The sequence below is a fragment of the Terrapene carolina genome, unplaced genomic scaffold (assembly GCF_002925995.2).
Source record: "Terrapene carolina triunguis isolate 2854851 unplaced genomic scaffold, T_m_triunguis-2.0 Scaffold67, whole genome shotgun sequence".
NCBI lineage: Eukaryota > Metazoa > Chordata > Testudines > Emydidae > Terrapene > Terrapene triunguis.
The window spans coordinates 30357396-30370722 of record NW_020664418.1 but is presented as its reverse complement, the minus strand read 5'-3'; the positions used below and the strand labels follow the sequence as shown (position 1 = coordinate 30370722).

The following is a 13327-nucleotide window of genomic DNA, read 5'->3' as shown; positions in this document are numbered from 1 at the left end:
GGGGCTCGGCTCTCCCCCCGACCCCGGCGGCCAGAGCGCCGGGGGCAGGGCCGCGAGCCCCGGCTGGGGCTCGGCTCTCCCCCCGCCCCCGGCGGCCAGAGCGCTCGGCTCTCCCCCCGGCGGCCGGGGCGAGGGCGGGGGGGGCGGCCAGGGCGCCGGGGGGAGGGCGGCGAGCCCGGCTGTGGCCCCGCTCTCCCCGGTGGCCAGAGCGCCGCGCCGCCCCCCTCCAGGTGCCGCCCCAAGCACCAGCTTGGGTGCCTGGTGCCTGGAGCCGGCCCTGGTCAGGGGAGGTTATTATAATGGAAAGAGTGGCGTTCTCTTAGGTAGCTTGGGCCAGTTCTGTGGATGTTTGTGTGTTTATGCCTATGTATGGCCTGGATGTCACAAAGGAATGGAGCAGCACAGCTAGAGCTTCATACAACAAACAGTATAGGCCTCAGCCTCCTAGCCAGTGGCAGACTGTCAGGGTTCTGGTCCTTCACCAGTGCCCCCTTGGGGTGTTGATAGGTTATACACTAACTCCAGATCTGGTCACTCAAGTGGCTGTAGCACTTTGAAGGGGATGGAGTCTCAGCTCTCCGGCCGAGTCCCTTTGGATGCTTACCCCTTTCGGGGTCCTGGGGAACAAACAAACAAACAACATAGCAATGGGGAGTCTAGAAGGACCTAAAGGATGTGGTCTGAGCTGATGATATGGAGGCAGACTCCCTTGGTAGAAAATGATGTGATAATAGTTGCTATATGTTCAAAGTGTCTCCCTCTTCCTACCACCACCTCTGTCTTGTGCGAGTTCACCTTCAGCCGGCTTGCTTACATCCAGGTGCTGATCATGGCTGGTCAATGGAACAGTTGGAAATGGTGCTCCTTGTGGCAGAAGTAATAAAGATGTAGAGCTGGATGTTGTCTGAATGTTGCTGCCATTTGAGACCATGGTGCCTTATGATTGCTCTTGTTAACTTGGAGTGGATGTTAAATAGGATGGAGGAGAGACTCGACACTCCAGAGGTGAGTTCTCTGGAGGCAGAGGGGCAGTTACCTATCACTATCACAGCTCTCTGCAGTATCCCTAGAGGAAGGATTTGGGCCATTTTAGTGCTTCCTTCTGAGGAAGGACAATGATCAGTGATAACCAATGCCACAGAGAGATCTAGTAGACATCTTTCTCCTGTCTTTGGGTAAGAGTGAATCATCCATCAGCAAAACCAGTGGTGTCTCCATTCCATGACTGCAACCCACCTCTAGTTTGGTGCTGGAGGCCCATCTCTAGCTACTAGTAGTTCATATAACCCCTTTTGATGGGATGAGACCGATGTGAAGCTGATTAAGGGCCAAACTCTGCATTCAGTTTGTTTAGTCTTACACCTCTCTGCCTCAGTTTCCCATTTGTAAAATGGGATAGTAATACTAATCTATTGTCATAAACCATTTTGAAATTGTTGGGTAAGAGCCAATTATTATTACTTAAATGGCTATGGGCTTGTTAGTGGGCAGTGAGTAATCTGCCATGCTAATGTTTAGCTGAATTAATAATAATCGAAAGCGGATACTTCTCTCCCTGTGGACACAGATCTATCTTTTCATGATGATTTCTGGGGGTTTGTAACATTTCCTGGAAAGATATAATTTCTTTGCATAATCAACCTGTGCCTAGGAGGCACTTTCACATTCTAACCTTGTTCACTTGTCAACTTAATTTAAAAGTTGACTGATGACAAAAATTTATGGTATTAAACAACACTTCTGCAAAAAGACTTGTTCTGTTGTGTTGTTCCTATGCAGCATAGAAATGCTGGGTTTTTAAACAGAATGTGATGATCATGGCACCTGATAGCAATCTTAACTACAGGTAAAGAAATCAGTTTTACATACTGTAGCAAGCTTCAGCATAAGAGTTTGTGCTGATAGTTGCCAGTACGTTGATGTAGAGTAAGCTAGTGGCAGAGCTGGGAGTAGAAACCAGATCTGTTTGATGTCTGGTTTCTGGAGCTAACCATTAGACAACAATGCCTTCATGGTAGCTAATAACATTCTCAAAGCCTATTGCCCTTGGGATAGCTGTTTTACTAACCTGGGTCACATCCATTAGCTCCTTAGCTCTTGTTTTGTTGCCTTGATTAGTACCATTACAAAGAGGTGGCCAGGCTGACAAAAGGTCAACACCTTTATGAATTCTTACTCTGTAACAAATAGGTTGCTAGGGTAACCAGACTAGAAAAGTCATCAGATCTTGTTAGACCACCAAATAGGACATTCAGTTGCTTAGCTACTGGCCCTGCACATGTCATTTCTGAAGATGACTCACGCCATTAATGTAACTCAAAGCAAACAGTATTCAACCGTGATCCATCCACATCTGATGGAAACACAAGTGCTTTGAAAAAATGAAAACTGTTGGGGGGGAGTGGAAATTAATTTTGAAAAAAGGAAGCAACCAATCCTGTTTAATAAGAATCTGGCCTCTTGGGTAATCATATCACTGTTGTGTGTGAGAACGTGTCATTGCAATCCCCATGAATGGCTTGCACAGCTAACTCCTAATATATGAAACTGAAAATACAGTAGTTTGCTAAATGTTTATATGAATGTTAACATGCCATGCAGCTAACTAGGCAGCTTCAAAGTTTTGCCTGTAAAAAGGACTCCCTATTGCAGTGGTCCCCAACGCAGTGCCCGCAGGCGCCATGGCACCCACCAGGGCATTTATGTGCGCCCGCCTAGTGACAAGGTGTGAAAAGTAGTGCCGCGGCCCCGCGCCTGCCAGGGACAGATGTTCTCTGTCCCCGGCAGGCGCGGGGCCACGACTTCTCTCCGGCTTCTCTCCGCGCTGCCCAGCGCAAACTGGTCTCATTTTCGTTCGCCGGAATGACCTAGCAGATTTAGTAGTATCATGGTAGTGCAGATGTAGGCTGTCTCATGCGCGTGCTGTTGGTTCCAACCTCTCGTCACTCGTGTATCGCCGCTCTTTTTTTTCTGCTTGCGCCTGCGCACGCAGTGGGATGTCAGTGACCCGTGTTTCTGTATATTTTGTGAGTATTCTTCCGCTGCACTGATACTGCTGTTTTCTCGTGCTTTGCGATTTATTATTTTTTTAACATTTTGCCCCAAAATGAGTGGTTCAAATAAAAGACAACGTACGTATTATTTCAACGCAGAGTGGGAAGAATCCTATTGTTTTATTGAAAATAAAGGGAAATGTGTTTGCTTATTGTGCGGTGGTACTGTTGCAGTGCCGAAAAAACATAATGTCGAACGCCATTTCCAAACTAATCATGGCTCTTTTGACATTAGCCATCCACTTAAATCTGAGTTGATTTGAGTTGATTAATTTTCTTCTATCTGCCCAGCAATCTGTTTTCACTAGACAAGTGGTAAAGTCTAAAAGTGCTACTATTGCTTCCTTTAAAATTGCTCATCCGCTCGCAAAGAAGAAAAACCCCTTTCAAGATGGTGAATTGTTGAAGGAAGCATTTTTGACTGGTGCTGATTGACTGTTTCAAGGATTTTCTAACAAGCGTGAGATTTTGTCGGCAATACAAGGCTTGCAGTTATCAGACAACACAGTTACGAGGAGGATACGTGCAATTTCAAGCGACATGCAAACTCAGCTAAAGGATGACTTGGAAATATGTGACTGATTTTTCACTGCAGTTTGGTGAGTCGACAGATGTATCGGATACAGCGCAGTTGGCAGTTATGGTGAGGATGGTATTTAGTGACTTCACCGTAAAAGAAGAGTTACTAAAAGTATTGCCTATGAAAGGGTGAAGACATCTATAATTTATTCAAATCATACGCAACATCAATTAGTATGCCACTACACAAGCTGTCTGCAATCACCACTGATGGGGCACCAGCAATCATGGGCAGCGCCAATGGATTCATTGCACTCTGCAAGAAGAATGAATCTTTTCCGAACTTTGTCTTATCCTTGCATTATCCACCAAGAAGCTTTGTGCGTCAAAGTTATTTCTTTTCAACACGTCATGAATGTCGTTATTAAAATAATTAACTCTATTCGAGTGAAACCTTTGCAACACCAATTTTTTAAGGCCCTGTTGGAAGATGTTGATGATAAACAATCTTATCTTATCTTGCACACAGAAGTACGATGGCTGAGCAAAGGTAAAGTTCTTGCACGTTTTTTAAGCCTAATTGAAGAGGTCAAAGAATTTCTGAAGTCCACAAATTAGAACTTCGAGCAACTAGAAGACTCCAACTGGTTAATGGACTTGGCTTTTCTTGTGACATCACTGACAAATTGAACATTTTAAATCTTGAGCTCCAGGGAAAAGACAAACATGTGGCTCAAATGATAGGTTCTGTAAAATCATTCAAAGCAAAACTGATCTTGTGGATGTCACATACGAAGACGAAGTCTCTCGTACATTTCCCACATATGAAGAAAATGGTGTGTGACAGTGATTTTAACCCATTACCATTTGTTATCCACATTCAAACACTTCTGGAACAATTTGAAAAGAGATTTCAACAGTTCACCATCATTGAGCCTGTAGTTGCCTTTCTTGTGAATCCTTTTACTTGCCAAATAGAGGTAACAGAAATGGCTACATCAATTGCGAGTCTCATTCAAGTAAGAACAGAAGAAGTGGAACTGGAGATTTTGGACCTTTAAAATGATATTGTTCTAAAATCCTGCGCAACAGATGAAAACTTTTGGAATCTGGTTGACCGAAAAAAGTTTCCTGCCTTAAAAAATGTAGCATACAAAATAAAATCTTATTTCGGTTCCACTTATCTATGCGAAGTTCTGTGTTCAACAATGAACATCCTAAAATCAAAATACAGATCTCGGCTTACAGATGCCCATCTTGATGATTGCTTACGAACGGGAATATCATCCTACTCTCCCAACTACGAAAAATTGGCTGAAGAAATGCAGTGCCAAAAATCACACTGACTTTATTAGAAAAACCATGTGAATTAATGATACCTATTTTCCATTAAGTGCTGATGAGCGAGTATGATTAACTTGTGTTTAACTTTTTTTCATATTTGTTTGTTTGTTTATTGAAATCCAGATACAAGTAACAATACAAAGAATATTTTTTAATTAACCATAACTGGCTATCTATGTTAAAGTAAGAATAATAAATATATTTGAACCAGCTGTTGAACAATGTTTTACTTTTTTAAAATAAATAAGATGAAAACTGTTTGTGATATTTATTTTGTAAAAACTCCTTAATTTTTCTTACAGGTAGATAAAAAAGAGCAAACTCACATGGTAAGGTGAAAGAGTAATTGCTGAATAACTTAATTAATACCTTTTACATGTAAAATTACCTTTTTTATCTTATGGATTCATATATTATGTATTATTAAATATGATGTTTTTCGTATTATTTAATGTACAAATACAAAATAAGCCTTGAAAAGTTGTTGGCGCTCGCCACACTCTTCTGAAAACATGAATGTGCTATTGGCCACAAAAAGGTTGGGGACCACTGCCCTATTGAAAGGGCATGTATAAGAAATTGTCCACATCTACTTGTGAGGACTAGAGTTTTATACATCAGCTTTTGAAGATGAAACTTTTTTCCATCATCATGTTTTGTTCTGTGTTGATTTCAGTGATGAACCCCAATTCATTAGTGATAAACGATGCTAATTTTATATATATATATATACACACACACACACACACTTGCATTGCTGGTGAACAATAGACATTATTGTCTTGTGCACAGAGTACTCAACAAGACGATAATGTGTATTGTTTAACAGCAATAAATTGAGTTGAAATTGGACTGCCCTGATAATATAGAAAAATACAAAGAATGTTAGGCAAGTGGATGGGAATTGCATAAGCAGTGAAGTGACTGAGGAGCACAAATCCCATTGGGTCTTGTGCTCCTAAAGCATTTTGGTGCTTATGTAGATCCCACTGTCTGAAAATTTCAAAAAGAAGTGATTTTTTTTTAAAGTTTGTAACTAAAAATCTTTTTGAATTTCCTTCTCATTCATATTTGGTAACATAGAAATATACATCTGCAGATTTATATAGGGGTTTGAAGATCAGCCTTTCAGTGGAACCCTGTTGTAACTTTAACTGTGGAGAACTCTTGGTCTCTCCATAATATAGGGATCATTTCACCTGCCACTAAAATGCTATCAGTTCTGGGGTGGAGCATGGAAGGCCCTAATCAATCATTCCACATAAGCATATGTTTAACTTTAAGCATCTGAATAGACCGTTGATTTCAAATGTCTACTCACTTGCTTAAAGTTAAGCATATGCTTAAATGGCTTGCTGGATTAGGGCCTAAAAAAAAGTGGCAATACTTCACAACAGCATAAAACAGAATGTGAATTAGAATAATTTATCCAACTGAAACTGCAAGAGAAATGTATAGAGCAAATCTATTTGCATGGTTAAAATTGATCCAGAATTTAATGAACATAAGCACAAGGACCTCAATTTTACATCCCATCCAAAAGATCCTACCTCCTGCAGCACAGTAGTCCCCAAAACCATGTTGGTGTACTGGCACAGTACAGATTCAGAATGAAAAATAACTGAGGGTTTGACTCAAAGGCTATGAAAGTCAATGGGAATCTTTCCATTGACTTCAATGAGCTATGGAGTAGGTGATTACTGAGACATCAATATGACTTCCTACAACACATTTTTTTTTCTTCGTGGGTCTCTCATCCAACTGCTTACCAAGTCCAGTCCTCCTTAGCTGAGCAGATCTCGCCAGGTCACAATCTCATATTACAGAAGTGTATAATAAATGAAAAGTTTTTACAAAGAAACTTAATTTTGTGTATAAACAGATTTGCAATCATGCAAAACATATCACCGAACAAAAAACTACCATTTTAATTTAATGTAAATAAAAATATAGATGACTCCATCAGCCATGCAGGATTATAATATTTCTCACCAGCTGTAGGGCAAAATTGCTCTTGGTTATCTGCTGTGAAGTAAAATATGTTTCTTTAAAATATAACCTTTAGGGTGCAGTGCTTTTGATCTCTCCTTTGGAAAAATATGCTCTTAGAAGATGGGTAAAATGATTAGCTCTGTGTGTTTTCTTCATTGCCTCATAAGTAAAATATGATTTAAAATATTTAAAGTTTTTACTAATCCCATAATAATCTACTCTTCCATAGTCAGCATATCTAATAATGAATGGCTCACTTATTTCTACAAAGGAAAAGTTAGCAACCCAGAATCAAACCACTCAAAAATCTCACAGAGCAGCTGTTGGTTTAGAAGTTTAGAAGCTAAATTAGCTGTTACCACTCAAAAAAGAGATCTTGGAATCATTGTGGATAGTTCTCTGAGAACATCCACTCAATATGCAGTGGCAGTCAAAAAAGCGAACAGAATGTTGGGAATAATTAAGAAAGGGATAGATAATAGGACAGAAAATATCATGTTGCTTCTATATAAATTCATGGTACGCCCACATCTTGAATACTGTGTGCAGATGTGGACGCTCCATCTCAAAAAAGATATATTGGAATTGGAAAAGGTTCAGAAAAGGGCAACAAAAATGATTAGGGGTATGGAACAGCTTCCGTATGAGGAGAGGTTAATAAGACTGGGACTTTTCAGCTTGGAAAAGAGATGGCTAAGGGGAGATATGATTGAGGTCTATAAAGTCATGACTGGTGTAGAGAAAGTAGATAAGGAAGTGTTGTTTACTGCTTCTCAAAACACAAGAACTAGGGGTCACCAAATGAAATTAATAGGCAGCAGGTTTAAAACAAATAAAAAGAAGTATTTCTTCATACAACACACAGTCAACCTGTGGAACTCCTTGCCAGAGGATGTTGTGAAGGCCAAGACCATAACAGGGTTCAAAAAAGAACTAGATAAATTCATGGAGGATAGGTCCATCAAGCGCTATTAGCCAGGATGGGCAGGAATGGTGTCCCTAGCCTCTGTTTGTCAGAAGCTGGGAATGAGCGACAGGGGATGGATCACTTGATGATTACCTGTTCTGTTCATTCCCTGTGGGGCACCTGGCACTGGCCACTGTCGGAAGACAGAATACTGGGCTTGATGGACCTTTGGTCTGACCCAGTAGGGCCATTCTTATCTTCTTAAGTATAGAATTGTGGATTGATGTTCAATTGTACTTTTAAAAGGTTGCTGAAAGAACAAGCAAATTCTAGACTAATGCCACAATATAAATGAGAAAGCATAACTAATTACATGATAATCTGCATTTGCATGTGTGTAATTAAACACAATATCTAATGGGTTTTGTTTTCCTTGTACTAGTATGTACTGATCATATCTGAGTTGTTAATGTTTTTCCTTCTAAGAGCCAAATTCTGCTTTGATTTTGTAGGATACAAGAGTTAGCCCTAAAGTACTAGAAAGCATTGTTCTACAGTCTCCTAGGGCTGCGTAAAGTCACCATAGTCTGCTAAGTTTTTAATAAATGTTTGTTTTCTGAGGCACTTGTACAAATGCTGTTTTAATCTAGTCAACTTTCTAAAAGTTGATTCCACTTTAAATATCACATAAAACCTTTTTACTGGACTAATTTCCCACCTAGACTATAAAAGCACTTGTCAGAGAAACTGTTCAGGGGAATATTCTCCTTCCAGGAAAAAGAAACATGCTGCTTGCAGCTTTGATTGAGATAATGTTTGTAATTGCACACATCCATTCCTTACACCACAAGGCAAGCAGTTGGTAGGTACAATGTGGTCTTTATTTTTGTCAGCTCATTCACTGAATCAAATTGGAAGAAGAAGAGTCTGGATGATTTAAATACTCTAATTTGAATAGATCTACAGTCTCATGCTGTCTTTTATGCATATTGGTATTATTTGGTGCCCATATTATCGTGCTGTAGCATATTTTCTAACTGTAAAATATTCAAAGTTCTCTGTAGCCAAATAGCTATTCTGTTACTTGGTAATCAGTTGCCTTTACAGTTTACATTATATCTTCGGTGACAAGAATGATTAATTCCTTGCGTAACCCTTTTGTTTTCGACAGGCAATTTATCCGTGTTCTTGCACACGTGGGTAATCTGGGCACTATCATTTTCAGTATGAGAGTAACTAGGTTTTTTTCATTTTCCAGAAAACTTGGATGCAATGATAGCTCTGCAGACAAAAAGTAAACTTGAAAGCCCCCTGACCAGCACCAAAAACAAGCTACTAGCAGGTATTTACTCTATTCCTTTATCTCCTTGCAATCACTATTTAATAACACATTGTTGTTCAATCTATTTAGTTATAAGTAAACTAATGTAACTAGGTGTCAGACTGGTAATTTAAGGATCTGAGCCTGCAAAGTGTAGGGCTGTAACTATCGTGTCTGCTGGAAGGGAGCAGTTGTCACATAATTGCCAAAACCGCCAAATGTTTATTCACGAGTGTCCTTATTCCACTGGGGACGATCCTTACTTCAGTGAGTATTACCCATATGCAAGGACAACCCTTGTGTAATGCTTTGGAGGACCTGGCCCTAGACTTCGATGGGTTTTATTTCTTTGTACTCACTGCAATACAAGAAAAAAATAAAGACAGGCCCCATTCTGTGGATTGTGTGGCCTGATCTAAAGCCCATTGAAGTCAATGGAGAAACTCCTATAATCTTCCATGAACTTTGAAATCAGCCCTTAGGGAATGTATATTATTACACCTCTACCCCGATATAATGCTGTCCTCGGGAGCCAAAAAATCTTACCACGTTCTAGGTGAAACCGCGTTATATCGAATTTGCTTTGATCCTCCGGAGCACGCAGCCCCGCCCCCCTGGAGCGCTGCTTTACCGCGTTATATCCGAATTTGTGTTATATTGGGTCACGTTATATCGGGGTAGAGGTGTATATCTTAATTGACTGACTTGAAGTAGTGTTTGCAAGAGAAAAGGTAGGCATTTTCAGTGACCAAGGCAGGAGATGACCGTTAGAGATGCACCATTTTCAGGCTTCTATGAGTTTCTTTCCGAATCAATAGTCAAAGTCTTCGAACTTCCCAAAAGAACATGCTAATGTTTAGCAATGAATGATGTGATTTCAAAACACTTATGGTACGTATGGTACAAAAGTAAGGGAATGTTCTGATTGCAACTTCTTTAGATAAGAGCAATGAAGAGGCAGACAGTACAAAGGAAGAAGCAGCTAAAATGGAAAAACAATATGAAACATTGAAGGATTCCACAAAAGTGGAAGAACAAAATACAGCAGGAAACAATGAAGAACCAAAAGGTACTCTTGCTATTAGCCTGTACACCGAATGACTGGATATTTTTCCTGGTCAGGCTAGCAGTGGATTACATACACAGCAGAGTGGCACAGGTGTGTGGATACAGCATAATACCACCACTGGAATAATTTTGTAATGAGACAAGCCCATTGGTCCTGTGTTTAGCACTCTGTGCGGACATGGGACCAATTCCTATTCAACTCTTGGGTCTGAACTCTCATTTTCTGAGCTGACATGCTGGTCGCGTGCATGGTGTTTTGATGAACAATCAAAATTTTCCATTGAACGCAGACATTTTTCATAAACATTTTCATTTAATCAAAAAACAATTTCCCATTGATGGGAAATTTTCAACACGCCCTAATATTAATACAATTCCATTCATGCATATGTGACCTACTCTTCCGAAATGCACCCAACACTGCTGGGCGGCAGACCTTCATGAATTTCAACCCAAGCTAGTGAATTCCCGCCTAGCTCTTCTCTGCACTGTGAAGTTCTCTTTCTTTATATATTCTTTGACCCCTAAACTGATTGGAATTGCTCAGGCCTTTCAGATAAGCTGGTACTGAGTAATGACAATTCTAATTTAGCACTTTGGCTTAAATCCAGCAGTCTGTATTCCCTGCCACCAATCCTCTAAACAGCCTGGAATGATAGTGACTGAAATGGAATATCAGCAGCCTCTTTACGCAAGAGCATAATTCTGGGTAAGGTAAATCAGATACACGTACACATTGAGGGAAGAAGAGATCCCTTAAATGTGAATGCAGTATAGTCACATATATATTATCATTTAGTACTTGTTTAAGCACTAGACATGGTTGGCTCCATGTAAAGCAGAGGAAGACGGTCTCTCAGCCCTGAGAAGTTTCTCGGTGCCAATTCTTTTGTTTAAAATGTATTTTAAAGAGCATGGATAGTGCAGCCATGTACAGTGGAGTCAATAGGAGTTATATTGTTGAGTCCAATGCGAGAGCAGGATTGGGCCCTTGATCTGTTTTGAATCCCAAAGGTGCTCAGAAAAGAACCAGAAATGCTTATTTTTAAATTATGAAAATAAGACAATATGTGTTTAAAATAGTATTTTTTCTTTTCTAAGATTTTTAACCCTTTGCAATTTAAGGTTTTTGGGCGTGAATGAAAGAAATTCATACTGGAGTGATTAACAGCCTCCTTAAAGAGGCTTGCTTGCTGACATCTGTAAGGTCAAAATATCATTAATTTAGTCCATTATCTGCAAAAAAGTATCAATTAATTTATTAAATTGGTTAATTACCATTTTATGAATTATTCTTAAAATGATTCTTTAGCAATCCCAATGGCTGAGTGAAGATAACTCATTAATGTAGTTGTGTATGCAGCTAGTGTATCGCTTCTCGGCTCTCTATGAGCTGAGGGGTGAAAACATTATCTACTAAATATGAACCTATCTCAAAGGATGCCACTAGCAACAGTACTATTTTCTCATTTTGTCTCCTAAAATGTATTTTATTTTGTTTCATACTATTCCTAAACCTCTGCACATAGGCCTTGATTCAGAAAGGTACTTAAGCATGTGCCTGATTTTAAATACACAGATCCAAGTGCCTAACTGAATTGTGGCCATAATCCTTTATTACAGAATCTATAGCCTACATTAGGAATCAGATCAAATGCATTTTAATACACTAGTGCAGTGAGATATTGCTTCTTTGCATCTGTGACGTTTTAGTGACCTAAGATCATCGGTGCATTCAGTATTCTGGACTGAGCATATTGATTTCTCCAATCTGTGTTATGAGAAGCTGATATTGAAAGGCAGTGAGTTGTCTGTTCTACAGAATGAAGCAATTTGGACGGCCCACTGCTAGACAGTGAGGGTGCTTTTAACAACTATTGTCCGCATAAGCAATTGCCTTTTCAAAGTTATGCAGAACTTTATGTTCTGGCAGCAAATTAGCAGCTCAAAGAGGAAACAGAGCATTGATACAGGTTATCCTGCCAGCTGCCTCAACACAGCATTTAATGTTGCATGAAATGTCAGGTTAGCCTGACCATAAGCTACTCTTTCCACAGAAATCCATAGTAAGTGGAAAAAACCCAACTCGGCTGGCATACCACACAGCAAATCCACAGAAAACAGCATGTCTTGCCAGTGTGTATTTCAGACATGGAATGGCCCAAAATCCACACAAATGTACTTTTAGCTAAACCTCTTGTGTCAAGGCATTTCCATAGTGCCCATCACTATTATGTTTCAACCCCTCCCAAGTACTTAAATAGAACAGCAACAATTTCTCTGTATACATTTCTTCCCTTGCAGCTTGTAGGAAAAATACTTTGATTCCTTCATAGGATTTTTTGGGGGGTGGTGGTTTGCGTGTGTGTGTGTGTGTGTAGGACTTACTGAGGGAAAGCTAAGTTTTGCATGTGTTCTGCATTTAGCTATGAGAGTGGCAAGCTCCTGGGTCATTTGTATCTGTTGCTGAGGTGAGTTCTATAGTCTAGTTACATCTCCCATGGACAGTCTGTCTCTTACACTCACACGCCTCCTCAATGGTCAACAGTTTCATTGTTCCAGTAGAAGGTAGCTGTCATGGGAGGTTGTGATTGCAGAGACGGGTGATTTGTTAGGTAACTGAGGTCAGTCTTATGGAGGACTTCGAATATCAGAGCAGAATCATTGAAATGGATTCTATGTTCACTGATGAACCAGTACAGACGGTGATGAACCAGGATGATATGTTCATGACAACCTGCTTGCCAAGCTGACAGCTGCTGTAATTTGTATCGCTTGGAGCTTTTTCAGCATATGTGGTTTCATTGCTAGACATAACGAGTTGCAATAATCAAGCCTAGAGGTCACAGTTCATGAGTCACCATGCCTAGTTTGGCACCCAGTAGGATGGGGGGCACTTTTATAGCCAGTCACAGAGAGAAGTGGGTATTTTTGCTGCTGTGGCTATTTGAGCATCCAGTAGCAGTGAGAAGTCCACAACTGCAGAATAGAATTTAACAATCTGAGGCAAGGTACCCTAGCTAGTGGTGGGATGTCTATGGAGGAAGTATCTAGTTTGGGCCAAATTTTGCAGAATAATTTAACAATCTGAGGCAAGGTACCCTAGCTAGTGGTGGGATGTCT

General features: G+C 40.2%; 1 protein-coding gene across 3 annotated transcripts in view; it reads left to right on the top strand.

The window, feature by feature from the left end:
• SCG3 (secretogranin III) overlaps nt 1-13327 on the top strand; it is a 44550-nt gene that overhangs the window by 23497 nt on the left and 7726 nt on the right. For 2 of the 3 annotated variants that reach the window (XM_024199804.3, XM_024199812.3), the window contains exons 9-10: nt 9074-9157; nt 10077-10205. In XM_024199804.3, the coding sequence (XP_024055572.1) occupies nt 9074-9157; nt 10077-10205 (213 nt within the window). The remainder of the gene's footprint in view (nt 1-9073; nt 9158-10076; nt 10206-13327) is intronic. The other variant, XM_024199821.3, reaches the window with a different exon arrangement.